The 13,538-nt window shown below is 49.7% G+C and overlaps 5 protein-coding genes across 5 annotated transcripts; 4 read left to right on the top strand and 1 right to left on the bottom strand.

Moving 5' to 3' along the window:
• Positions 1–137: 137 nt before the first annotated feature.
• PENARI_c026G09938 (uncharacterized protein) lies at positions 138–1,385 on the top strand (the record flags this gene model as incomplete). The annotated part of the gene is made up of 1 exon (XM_022635996.1): positions 138–1,385. One exon carries the CDS (start codon positions 138–140, stop codon positions 1,383–1,385), a length of 1,248 nt encoding a protein of 415 aa, XP_022484242.1.
• Positions 1,386–1,987: 602 nt separating this feature from the next.
• PENARI_c026G03580 (60S ribosomal protein eL13) lies at positions 1,988–3,189 on the top strand (the record flags this gene model as incomplete). Its single annotated transcript, XM_022635922.1, has 4 exons — positions 1,988–2,075; positions 2,339–2,385; positions 2,508–2,666; positions 2,755–3,189. The coding sequence occupies 4 exons, from the start codon at positions 1,988–1,990 to the stop codon at positions 3,187–3,189; spliced, it is 729 nt and encodes a 242-aa protein (XP_022484196.1).
• A 536-nt stretch (positions 3,190–3,725) lies between these two features.
• On the bottom strand, positions 3,726–5,609 carry PENARI_c026G06974 (uncharacterized protein; the record flags this gene model as incomplete). The annotated part of the gene is made up of 2 exons (XM_022635968.1): positions 3,726–4,656; positions 4,705–5,609. 2 exons carry the CDS (start codon positions 5,607–5,609, stop codon positions 3,726–3,728), a joined length of 1,836 nt encoding a protein of 611 aa, XP_022484257.1.
• Positions 5,610–6,103: 494 nt separating this feature from the next.
• PENARI_c026G11777 (oxidoreductase-like domain-containing protein) lies at positions 6,104–6,556 on the top strand (the record flags this gene model as incomplete). Its single annotated transcript, XM_022636014.1, has 1 exon — positions 6,104–6,556. The coding sequence occupies one exon, from the start codon at positions 6,104–6,106 to the stop codon at positions 6,554–6,556; it is 453 nt and encodes a 150-aa protein (XP_022484199.1).
• Positions 6,557–7,773: 1,217 nt separating this feature from the next.
• Positions 7,774–13,455, top strand: PENARI_c026G06168 (uncharacterized protein; the record flags this gene model as incomplete). Its single annotated transcript, XM_022635955.1, has 6 exons — positions 7,774–10,506; positions 10,561–10,776; positions 11,772–12,881; positions 12,939–13,105; positions 13,198–13,327; positions 13,450–13,455. The coding sequence occupies 6 exons, from the start codon at positions 7,774–7,776 to the stop codon at positions 13,453–13,455; spliced, it is 4,362 nt and encodes a 1,453-aa protein (XP_022484192.1).
• Between the last annotated feature and the right edge of the window lie 83 nt (positions 13,456–13,538).

Raw genomic sequence — 13,538 nt, 5'->3', positions numbered from 1 at the left:
TTGACTGCTAAGTCTCTGGTATGTGTTTGCCCTTTGATTATCCCCATTGATAGATGCTGATAAGGATGACAGCGTGAGGATCCATTCCCCGCTTAACCCTGATCTTATCGATATATCAACATCACTCCACATTCATCATGTCTCAACCCAACTCACAAAGCACCTTGGGAGAACCCGCCGAGATTGTGCCCTCAACCCCAGTCCGTCGGGCTACTTTGTCGCCTTCGCCAGAACTCACCGCCATGGCCAAGCGCCCATCATCCCAGTCGGATAAGAAGTTCGTTTCGCCCCCGCCTTTGTCGTCATCAGACATGACTCCTCCACCCTCAACTCAGATTCCGGGTGCCCCGCTTCGATCTCGTTCACACTCCCGCTCTTTGAGTCCTTCCTTGGTCACACCGGCCGACTTAGATAAATCTTTGTGCGATGCGTATGGTGCTTCCGAGAACCTGCCTACCGCAGAGGAAATTGATCATGCCAGTGAAGCTCAATTGCGTATCATTGCCAAGGACCTTCTTGCGATTGCGCAGGAATCGCGCATGTCTGCGCTACACTTCAAGTTGCAGAACAGCCTGGTCTCATTTGCGAGCAATGAAGCCGTGAAGCGCGCCGAGGTCGAGCACCAACTCGCCAAGCGCGAAGTTGAAATCCTGCAGAGCGCCGAGTACCGCGGTCGCTCGCACCCTGCGGAGCCTACCACACCCAGACTGTCCCGGTCTGTCGTGAACAATGACTACCTCGAGGCTCTGCAGCGGTCGCAAGAACTAGAAAAGCTCAACACAGTTCTGGACAGCAGGCTTCGGAAGGCAAAGCGCGCGATTGATGATGCTACCGCTCAATCTTTGGAACTCAAGGAGCAAAACGATATGTTGAAGAGACGCATCGGGGACAACCGCAAGCACTTCTCTCAAATCTTCAACTACGGCAGCATGTCACCAGGCACGCAGAATGAGCTCCACAGTATCTGCCACGGCGAACACACCGATGGTCTTGCTGCTCTTCTCTACGCCGACAAACTCACCAACCAAACACATGCTTACGGCGGTCACTCTGTCACCTCCGTTCCTGTTACCCCCAACCACCCCAAAAGCCAATACCTATCGCCCAGAGGACCTCCAAGAGACGATCATTACGACAGCGACAGCACTGTGTCGCTCTCTGCCTCTGAAGCCCCGGAAGATGGGCTGGACACCTCGCACCTTCACATGCGTTCCACTGTCCCCAAGAGCAGCACCTTGCTTCAGACCAAGCTGTTTGGTCAGGTGAAGAAGCCTGGCGTGGAGCGATCTCGCTCCGGCAAGCGCAAGGCAGGCATCGAGGCTACTGGGCACACTTCTAAGAAGTCCAGGGCCGGTGACGGTATTGGCTTGGGCATCAACGCCTAAGCCCATATCCTATGGCTGCATGACAGATCGTGTTGCCGATTTTGATATGATTCATGACCTAGCGCTGTTTTGCTTGTTACGACTTTGGGAAAGACTCACGATTCATGAAGACATGCCGTATACGGCGTTCTCAACCTAGCGACTGGGATTTTGGTTCTATGCTGAGAGGCCATGTGACAAATCCATGGCTCTCAACTGGCGTTATTGAGTTGGTTTTTGCTTTCGGGTATTGATGCCTGTCTATTCTGTACCTGGCCTTTGTAGGCGTGGAATGGAATGAAGACGTTGCTTGGAGCTATATGGCTCTTGCATCTATAGATGGCAAATGAAATGGAATGGTATGACCATCTACGATAGGACTAGGGTCTTTCGGGCCAAATAACAAATTACAATGATTGAACTGGAATTTTTTCGTAGAATTAAATCGAGTCGGATTTTTTTTTCTTATGGGCTCTTATTATTCTCGTCAGTTTCAACATATCAAAATACAAAAATCCCCAATAAAAATCGCAAGTCGGTAACTACGGCAGATTACCGAATCGGGTAAGGTTAGGGCTCGCTAAGCGAGGCGGTGAGCCAGTCAGCGGGCGGCCACACGAAAAATGGGAACTTCATTTTCTGCCGTGAAGGGAGATTTGACCAGCAACCCTCGACGACCACCACCCGGCTCGATCCCCATCCGTCAACATGGTGCGTTACCCTCATCTACTTGGAAGATACAATGAAGGAATCGGCCTGTGCGATTAATTGGAATCCGCAAATCGAAATACGGGCTCGAATCTCAAAGAATGATGACTGACCGATTGTGTGTGGGATATATAGGCGATCAAGCACAACAACCAAATCCAGAAGAACCGTGAGTGATCCCGCCTTGTGTCTATCTGTGTGATCGCTTTGAAAGGACCGACATGGATTCAGAATTGAAGGAATGGTGTGGTTAACAATTTAATTAGACTTCCGCAAGGACTGGCAGCGTCGTGTGCGTGTGCACTTCGACCAGGTACGACTATCCAAACCCCCGACAAGAAAATTTTTCTCCCGAACGATATCGCAAACCGACTCGCATCGAGGAAAAAAAATTTCAATGCAGGAATGAACTTGGTCGACTAACATGAATTACAGCCCGGCCGGAAGCTCCGTCGTCGTGAGGCCCGCATCGCTAAGGCGGCTGCCGTTGCTCCCCGTCCGGTTGACAAGCTGCGTCCCGTTGTCCGGTGCCCCACCGTCAAGTACAACCGCCGTGTCCGTGCCGGTCGTGGTTTCACCCTCGCTGAGCTCAAGGTAAATTGGAATCCGCCACTTCGAAAAAGGGTCACGAATTGGACGAAGCAACAGACATGCTAACTAGTGCTTTTTTTCCGCTTTACAGGAGGCTGGCATTCCCAAGAAGCTTGCCCGCACCGTTGGTATCTCCGTCGACCACCGCCGTACCAACTACTCCAAGGAGTCCCTGACTGCCAATGTCGCCCGCCTTGCTGACTACAAGGCCCGCCTGATCCTCTTCCCCCGCAAGAGCGGTCAGTTCAAGAAGCTCGACTCCTCTGCCGAGGATGTCAAGGCCGTCAAGGAGACCGTCGCCAAGGGCGAGCGTGAGGGCATCGCCACCCGCGTCGAGGCCACCTTCCCCATCACCAACCCCACCGCCGCCGAGGCCGTCACCGAGGTCAAGCGTGACTCCCTCCCCAAGGGTGAGGAGGCTGCCTACCGCCGTCTCCGTGAGGCCCGCGCTGAGGCCCGCTACCGCGGCATGCGCGAGAAGCGTGCTAAGGCCAAGGCTGATGACGAGGCTGCCGCCAAGAAATAAATGTGTTAATTCCCTGCTCGTGCTGATGATGATGATCGGGTCGGTTTTCGAATCGGGGATTAGTGTACCTGTGGCATGGCGTGGCGCCTCTTCCTTGATTCCCTCTCTCCCTCCCCCACTTTTTACTCCTTTTTGTCTCTAAAAGAAAGAACTCGGAAGATCTCTCGAAATTCAAAACCGTCCCAATTTTCTTCATTCTTGCCTTGTATGCCTTGTATATCTAGTTCCGCTGGTGATTGAGCTCATGGTTGTGACGTTGTGTGGCTTCTATGGCCATAGGCAACTAGCGTGTGCTATCGGTTTAGTTTCGTAGCTCTGTGAAGGGCGAGTTGGGTCTAGTCACGCGTGGGTTGACGATGTCTTCGCATAAGCCATCACTCCAAAAGTACATACTTCTATGAATGCACACAAGTTGTTGTCATCGACAAACATCCACAAGCGGATTGCATTAAACATCTGAACGATGCTAGGGTATCTTCAAATAATTACGCTAAATAACCACTCCAACTAGTCCAACGCTAACAATCAACGGGATATCAAAGACCACCAAACAATGCACCGAGAGCACCCTCGGTAGCTCTCAAGACAGGATCAACACCGCTCGTAGCCAAATCACCACCCTCACCCTCACGAAGCAACGCATGGAACAGCTTCTTAGTCTCGTGGTCGATCTTCCGATCTGCGCCAGTCAAAGAGACACTGATCTCAGGTCGAAGCTGAGGCTCTCCAGTCCAATCATCTAAAACCAAGGTGATAGATAACAGCACACGAGGACCCAAGCCTGACAATTTGGGCTTGATGGCCATCGTACTCCGATTAAGATGAGGAACTAGTCGGCGTAATTCTGACATGGTGATAGTCCCGTTCCCATTTTCGGGTAATGGGTCTTTGTTGCCACGCAGGGCCTGGTCGCCGTATTTGTGGTCAATGTGTGCCCACAGGCGAGCTCGTGTGACTGAGCATTCCCAGTATCGGTTGATGCCCCAGCAGAGGGTGGACACATCCAGCTTTAAGAGGGGATTCTCTAGGCGCGTATCAATCCATTGGCGGAGAGCTTCCGGCGTTTTCCTTTTCTTGCTGTCACTGCCAGTTGGAACAGACACGGACACCACGGTTTGGGTTTCTGGATTCGTCTCGTAGACCACTGTCGCGTTGTAGAGATTTGCTGGGAATGGGGACGGGGCGGAGAAGGTCAGGGAGTGTGTTTCTGACGGCCCTTCTCTATGTGATGATCGAGTAGTGCGGGATTTGAGATTCAGTGGTGCGAATACTGTTAAGTATGGCAATGCCCTAGAGGATTCTTGTAGAGCGAACGGATTCGTTGGCAGAGGTGATGCCTGTCGTTTGGGTTGACGGATGTTTGAGGAGAATGGGAGTAGAGTGGCGAGAATCGAAGACATTGGCTTCGGAGCTATTCGAGGAACCGGTAGGCTCTCGAGGTTTGCCTCTTCTGCTGTAAGCAATGATCTGAAGAGGGTTAGCGGTTTTCATGTCAATATGATCTTGTCAACTCACAGAAGTCTATCTAGTCCTCTGTCGCCTTTCAGGTTGTCCTTGGACTCAATCTCTTTTGCCCATCTTTCCAGTTCTTCAACCTCATCTCTAAGCCGCTGCAGTTCCGTAGCACTTCTCTTGCGCAACTTGTATTTCTTTTGCGCAGCCACAGACAGCTCCGGGTTGAAACTTGTCTCCGTCTCTGTGGGAGTAATGGACCGAAATTTCACAGCTTTCAAAGGGCTTTCACCAAATGGCTCGGTGTTTCGTCGTCTGACCCGCTTCTCCTGTCGTAAACTGGGGCTGCTGCTCATCATCCCTCTGGGCCGATCTGGAGCCTTTTCAAGGCCGAGTTGAGTTGGAGTTGGGGGAAGGTCTGGTTCAAGAATATCCTCGCCCATCATTGCACCGCCCGAGCCCATATCCGTATCGGCTTCTTGTGTAGCGTCGCCTAATTCCATTGCCAATTGGCCTTCGGGTGTGTTCGAGTCGGGAGCATTTGACCGTGGAATTGGAGACCCGAACATAAAATCTCCGGGAAGAATCTTCTTCAAGCTTCTGCGAGGCGGCTTTGAGAACGCCTGGATGCCACTTGGGCGCCTGTTGGGGGATCCTCCTGGCATATCGGGCACTCGGGGCCGAGTGAGAGGGCTTGCAGAAGCATTCAACGAGGGTCGGAGGGCTTTGCGATCCCGGAGTCCAAAGGTTCGAGCGTCGGTCTGTTCGGCTCCTTTGCTTGACGCTCGTCGGGTGGGAGATCTGCTAAGCGCGCGCTCTAACACATCTGGATGCGATCGCGCAAGACTGGCCCTTGTAGGGGATTGAAAGGAAGGTCGTGGTGGTCGTGACGCATTTTGGGCGAGCTCTGGAGGCACAGCGATACCTGTAGATTCGCTAGTTTTTCGTCGTTTGGCGGGGGAATCCATTGTGGCGTGGGGTGTTCGGTCTCATCTGCAGCGCGCAGATGAAGATAAACAACGGTGTTTGCATTGCTTGCAAACACTATGACTTAATCACCCTACATCTGCATCTCGGAGGTCTTGACCTTTTCCAACTCACCATGGAGTGTCTCTCGACTGGCATTCGACATTCACCCAGGAGGTCCCGTCTTCACTCTCCCCTTTTATCTCTTGTATCGCGTCCTTCCTTTGCCTCACACAGGCAATATGTTTTGGCTCCGACACTCCGGCGCATGAAAGCCCACTCCAATGACCATTCCGATTCACATAATTCTCCAGTCTCTGTAGAGGAAACTGCCGATTCTCCTCAGGCCCACCCGCTGACAGGATATTACTCATTGATCCTGAAATCGCCCTCCCCATACGGTGGTCGTGCGTCGACATCGCGACCGACCCCGGTTCGGCCCGAACACAAACCGACGCCCGCAACCACTGTTGAACCGCAAACCCCTCAAGAAAAAATGGCGATTGTTTTCGGTACTCGTCTTGCAGGTCCAGGCCGGTCCTCGCGCTACAACCCCGGTGAAGCGCCTCCGGAGTCGACTTGGAGAACAGTCAATGGGGTTCCCATCCCTCCTCAACCCGAAGAACCAGACAACTGCTGCATGAGCGGCTGTGTACACTGCGTCTGGGATGATTTCCGAGATGAGATGGAGGATTGGGCATCTAGGGTCGCAACGGCCAAGGCCAAAGGCGGTCCTGAGAAAGGGACAGAAGACATGCGCGCAGCGCCCAGAGCTGAAGTCCGTTCAGCCAGTGGAAGTATGGACGATGATGGAGGTGGCAGTGAAACGAATTGGTCTATGCCGAAACAAGATGATGATCTGTTTTCCAACATCCCGGTTGGCATCCGCGAGTTCATGAAGACGGAGAAAAAGTTGCGGATGAAGCATCAGAAGGAGGCCACAGCATGAACTGCTTGTACTCCTTCTTTTCTTGATGAGATTTATACCCTGTGGTATACTGTGCTATACTGTGCTATACTACATTAGAACAGATTGGGGAAGTATGTCTGGGGCGGAAGAGCCATAGATGGTATATAGATAGACTTGTACATAAGACCTATACATGATGCTACGAATATACAGCCGTTCCAATGAATAAGCTCTGATTTCCAAAAAAATCCCTGAGTTAAAATCTAAATACCTGCTATAATCATAGATGTTGGGCGCTTTTTAATTGGTGATATTGAAGGTTTCGGAGTGCCAAGACCGAAATATGCGGCGGCGCGGAAATGTCTTCTTTTTTTTATTTAATCTGTCACTCTCGCCATCCCCCTTTTTCACCCACGCAAAGGCATCATTGTATGTCTGTGGCATCACTCTATTCCATCCGGTCTTTTCCAAATTCGGTCACGTTTCTTTCGATGGCCTGAAGCCACCGCATTGCTCCGCGCAATGCTCGTCTACCTCCGTACCTGGCCGTGTAATTTCGATCATACACTATGGGAATCGCAACAAGTGCCAGTCTTTGTCTCCGCAACAGCAATCAAGCACATCGCTCGGCTCGAAAAGGGGGATACTTCAGTGCCACCTGTCTGGGAGCAAGCCAGTTGAGACTTGGACGATTCTTGACACGCCAAATACACACGGTCTCCCAAACTACTACTTTATCTCGGGCCTCGCTCAATCCGAAAGTGCTGTCATCACTAGTCACTGGCGATCAGTCTGCACTCGAACAGCACCGGGAAACAATTGATACTCGCTCGTTCACAAGTTCTCTCATCACACGCAATCTTTCAGGGACAAGTCGATCGAGATCTCAAGCCGCTGGCGTTGTGGTCGAAGAACCATCAGACCATGGAGAATCGAGAAGTTTACCCGCAAATGGAGAGAACAAGTCAAATGGAGGGGGCAATTCTCCGGCACAGAGTCAAGCCATCGAGAACCTGTCTGATCTTCAAATTTTCAACCGCCTTGTGACAAGCCACAGGCTGCATTGTGACAGTTTTGTCTATACACGCGGCGATAAAGGAGGATTCACCTGTACTTCTCAATGTTTTATACCTAAGCACATTAAAAAAATTCAGGGTGGTGGGCATGCTAAACACAGAGTATGTAACTTGCTAAACCTTGCTCCACTGATCTCAAATATTTGTGTCTAACTTTGAAAACAGACTACAGCAAAGAAAATGACACAACTGTCCATGGTGGCATCTTTGAAAAAAGCAGGTGTTTGGCAAAGGCTAGTACCCAGAGCAAAGCAGGGATCCGGCGAGGAAAAGCTCAAAGCGGAGCAGGAATCCGGTGAGAAAAAGCGTAAAGCCAGGCTTCACATCAACGATGAACTGTCCTTTGTAATCAGCGATGCAAAGGAAGCGTTAGAGTCAGCCCATCTCGAGATGGCTGGGGGCGCACCCGTTAAGCACAGGCGAACCCTTAGGAGCAAGTTTCACCTGCCAAGCAAAAATGATCGTCACTTCGCGCCTCTCAGCTATACATTGCGAAGAGGATTTGAGGAGCGACTGCGTCGTTCCAGGCGAAAGGCGCGAGCCTGCGAAGATCCACAGTTCAAGAGTATCACAGAGGCTAGGGAGATGTTACCTATGAGATCGAAGTCCTTCGCGCAGCCCGTTGTTGACCTCATTGAAAACAACACCTATAGCATTGTCGTTGCAGAAACTGGATCTGGAAAGTCCACCCAGATTCCTCAGCTCATTCTTGATGCGGCGATAGACAACTCTGTTGGTGCTGATTGTCAAGTATTGTGTGTTCAGCCACGGCGCATCGCGGCAAAGAGCTTGGCACATCGAGTTGCCGCAGAAAGACTCGAGGAAGTTGGTGAAAGTGTTGGTTACATTTTGCGAGACGACTCCGTCCGACCAATTCCGGGAGGAAATATTACCTTTTGCACCTCGGGAATTCTGCTAATGATGTTGAGAAATGGACTTTCTGTCCTAGGAAAGTACAGCCATATCATCCTTGATGAAGTCCACGTCCGTGACGCGCCACTCGATCTGCTAATGATGCTCATAAAAATCCGCATTGAACAACTTCAAAGTATTGGACTTCGAGTGCCGAAGATCACTATCATGAGCGCAACGGTCGACGTCAATCTCTTCTCCTCCTACTTCTCCAACAAGGCACCAGATGGGACAATTGTGCCTGCTCCTCATATCACCGTTCCTGGACGCACTTTCCATGTGAAGAGGCATTATCTGGAAGAAGTCCTTGAAGAAATCACTCATAATCTGACGCCGGGGGCTCTATCTGGCCTCATTCAGGAACCTCTTACAAAGAGATTTCTCGATGTCCATTTTAAAGCTTTTGGGGAGCCCGAGGAAGGAGACGCAATGAGGGAACAAATTTTACCGCCTGTATCGTCCCTTGACGGGCAAACAGTACCTTGGGGGTTAATTTCTGCGGCTGTCCTCTCAGTACTATCATCGACTCAGACAGGCTCTGTTCTTGTCTTTGTTCCCGGTATGCAAGACATCTTCAACGTGGAGAAGCACATCACAAATTTCAGCTCTGAACTGGGATTGAACTTCGACGACGACAGTCGGTTCAGATTAGTCAAGCTTCATGCACAGTTGCCACAGGAGCAGCTCGAGTTGGATCGCAAAATGCCTCACGGTTGTCGAAGAGTCATCATTGCAACTGACATAGCCGAGGCATCCCTCACCATACCAGATGTGCGATATGTAATCGATTCTGGCAAGGTAAATCAGGCTGGTTTCGAGGCTCTCACGGCAACTGAATCTATAACGCCTTGCTGGATCAGTCAGAACGCTGCATTCCAACGGGCAGGGCGTGCGGGAAGAGTTCAGGCTGGAGATTACTATTTTCTTGGGCTTCGAAAGCGTTTTGACTCCCTTCCAACGTCCAGAGCCACAGAGATCAGGCGGAAGGATCTCCAACCATTCTGCTTGCAACTCAAACGATCAACTCCTGGAATTCCAGGGACCATCTCAGAGCTACTTGGGCGATTGGTTGAACCACCAGAGAGATCAGAGGTTGACGTTGCAGTAGCTGCTTTGAAGGACTTAAAAGCGCTGGAGGAAGACGAAGAAGTTACCGATCTGGGTCACATTTTAGATGACCTAAATGTACATCCAACCTATGCCAAATTGGCTGTTTTGGGGATTATTTTTCAGTGTTTGGACCCTATGGTGATCTTCGCAGCGCTCGGGGGTCATATGAATATCTTTGTGCGGTCTCTCAACTCTGAGATGGCGGCGAAGATAAAGAAGTCGCGCATGGCTTTTGCCCCGGAAGCAGCGAATATTCACTACGAATACATCCAAGCCTTCCGAGCCGTTCGAGAGGTGGAGCATAAGCAAGGTTCTTTGCAAGCTGCTCAGTTTGCTCGTAACCGATGGATCAACTATGGGCAGTTCAAAAATGTTTTGCGAGAGACTGAGCGAATCATGGAGAGGTTGTCTCGCATTCGAATACCCGCCGGAATGGACCCAGGAACGGAGCTGAACGTCCAGACTGCTAGTGGGAGACTCGGCAACGCCTTGATGAACACGAATTCAGACCACCTCCCTCTCATAAAAGCACTGGTAACGCATTGCCTCTCCCATCATTTGGCCGTGAAATTCCCTGGCGGGGCATCCTTCAAGTCCAAACATACAACGATTCCCGTCAAATTGACCAAGGAAGAAGCAAAGAAAACTTTCAGTCCGCGGCAAATCTTATGCATTTTCAACTACTTATGGTCAATGGCAAATAAAACTACAGTCATGAAAGAAGCAGTCAACGTCCGCCCGTTAACGGCGGCCCTCTTTGGGAACGGGTTAGAACGAACAGCCGAAGGCGAGCTCATTTTGAACGACTGGGCGACCTTGAACCCAGAAACTGAAATGAATAGTGACAAAACTCTTGAGGACGTGGTCCAGCTACACAAAATCTTCAATGAGGTTAGCATCAACCCCTGTCTTTTATCAAAATTCGCAAGCTGACTTTCGCTATAGGCTCTTGAGACTGTCTATACGACCATGTCTCTCAAAAGACCGCTGTCTGATAAATCTCAAGGAGCTCTGTCCAATTTATGCAATCAGCTTGTGCAAGCAATGACGGCGGTCATTGAGACAGATGCCCCACGGCCACGTCACCAAGCTCCCGCCAAATGGGATGACGAGGGTGTTTTTGTTGACGACCTAGAAGACATGGACTGGGAGGATTCTAGTGTGGGTCCCAGCATACAATCCGATATGGACGGGGAAGACAGATAGAGAGGACATGTACAATAGCACATAGACACCATTTTGTATTATATTCTAATAATTGCCTGTCATTTTCTTGGCTGTTCAGCTGTCTAACACACTATTTGGCATCACATGCAAAGCACACATGGTATCTTTGCAGATCGTCTGAGAGCATACAGCAAGACAGCTTATCCAGCATGGGATAAATGTACTTTGCTCTTGGATTCAAACACAAAATTATGCAAATTCATAAAGGAGATGCCGGATTTCCATCGAAGAACCCACCAGCCTGTCATAACAATTATATTCTCTGCATAATCAGACGTTGTATACGGGTCCGGTGGCACCGCATACATTAGCTTGGAACACTAGTGTGTCCAATGAGAAATAGTGCCTATATGACGCTACGCGCCGATCTGCATTTGGAAATCACACGATTATCCTTTGAAGGAAGCTTACTAGGAGATGACAAGCTATAAGCATTCGGTTCATTTAAGGTTAAATGAAGAAAGTCTATTGTCAGCCCGATAATACTTCTACGAAGCCTCTGGGGGCACTTTGAGGTTTCTCTAGACGGCCAATTTAGGGCTAGACCGCTAAACACCCCGACTAGTCTTCAGGTCACTCAAGCCCCGTCGAGACAGGGGTCAAACTTACAGTGTGCGGGGTTCTTCACGGATCTTCATAGTGCACGGACTTTGTAGCATAATTCTTAATGTCTTCCAGCTGGTCACACGAGTAGAATGAATGGGGGCGTGGTATAAATAGTCCAGGCTATAGAGGGGGAAATCGGATGTATCAAGACTCCAAACTTCAACTTTAACTATGGCTCTTCCTGGCATTGAAGGGCTTGCAAGTCCAAGAGACTTCTTCTGTATAACTCTATCTTTGATCGGGTTGAGTTTGCCACTGGCAAGTGCAGTCTACTCTTCAGCCATCATGACAGGACTTCAACTGACCGAAGACACATGTATTAGATCGCCCTTTACTCCATCGGCCTCATCATATACAATGTTTACTTCCACCCTCTTTCCAAATACCCAGGCCCAAAGTCAATGGCTGCCACGCGTCTTCCCTACATGCGAATGATCATGTATGGTCGTTCCCCACAAAAAATAAAGAAATTGCATCAGCAGTACGGCGAGGTAGTTCGTATTGCCCCCGATGAGCTTTCCTTTATCCATGGTGATGCCTGGAAGCCCATCTATGGTACTCGTGTTGGCCACAGCCAGAAAATGAAGGATCACCGGTTCTATGCACCAACCGGCAATGGAGCTCCGAGTATCATTCTCTCCAGCGATGCAGATCACTCTCGCTTTCGTCGTTTGTTGTCACACGCATTTTCTGACAGCTCGTTGCGTGAGCAAGAGCCTATCATCAAGGGCTATGTTGACCTTCTGATGCAGCGTCTGCGTGAGAACATCGCTTGTGGGAAAAGCGCCGTTGATATGGTTGCCTGGTATAACTTCACGACATTTGATATCATTGGGGACTTGGCTTTTGGTGAGCCATTTGACTGTCTGAAGAATTCGAATTACCATCAATGGATTTCCATCCTTTTCGGCAATATCAAAATGAGCTCTTACTCAAATGTCGCTCGGCGATTTCCTGGATGGAAGTATTTCCTCCCACTGATTGCCCCAAAGCATATCGTGTCTCAGAAAGAAGCTCACATGGCATTGACCACGGCAAAGGTCAACAGTCGACTGGGAAAGTCAAACGAGAGACCTGATTTCTTCGCTAATATCTTGAAGCACAACAACACTGAAAAGGGGTTCAGCATTCCGGAAATGATCACGAATGGTAGTACTCTGATCATTGCCGGTTCTGAGACTACTGCGACTTTACTTTCCGGCGTGACATTTTTGTTGTTAAAGAACCCCCGCGTGCTTGCGAAACTTCAGGATGAAATCAGATCCGCGTTTACACAGGAGGAAGAGATCACGCTTGAGAACTGCAACAAGCTGGAGTATTGCCTTGCCACGCTCACTGAAGCTTTGAGATTATATCCTCCCGTTGCGGCTGGACTTCCACGCATTGTCGATGCTCAGGGCGACATGATTGCCGGGAACTGGGTCCCCGGAGGTGTAAGCACAAGATACCTTCCGAATGAAACACAACAAAGCCACTAACATTCGCGATAGACCATCGTCTCCGTCTCTCATCTAGCCGCTAGTCATTCGCCTACCAATTACACCGACCCGGAGCAATTCGTCCCAGAGCGTCATCTAGGTGATACTCGCTATGCAAATGACAGCAAAATCGCAATGCAGCCGTTCAGCTTCGGTCCTAGAAACTGTATTGGACGAAAGTACGTTGCTCCTTCTAACTTATACATTATCCTCTTTCAGCTTTTCCTTCACCATTTTTTATGCTTTTGGCTAACTCTGACAACCGTTTTAGCCTTGCATATGTTGAAATGCGCATCATACTCGCTCGTATGATCTTCAATTTTGACATGGAGTTGGAGCAACCAGGACATAACTGGCTTGAACAAGATTGTTTCCTTCTTTGGGATAAACATCCGCTCATGGTAAAGTTGAGCCCCAGAGCCTAACATGAATACAGCGAGATATTTATATGGTGATGGTGGTTAATGACATGGAGGAAGGAGAGGTTGATTTCAAATTTGGCATAAGCAATCAGCGAACAGAGTTATAAATTTATAATAAATATGAAACTGCATAATAGAACAAACCCCCAACATTAAATTAACAGCCAAAGTACTCAATAGCAAATGCATA

Source organism: Penicillium arizonense (assembly GCF_001773325.1).
Source record: "Penicillium arizonense strain CBS 141311 chromosome Unknown PENARI_contig026, whole genome shotgun sequence".
Lineage (NCBI taxonomy): Eukaryota > Fungi > Ascomycota > Eurotiomycetes > Eurotiales > Aspergillaceae > Penicillium > Penicillium arizonense.
Note: the sequence above shows the minus strand (reverse complement) of the source record. Positions and strands in the feature narration are given on the sequence as shown.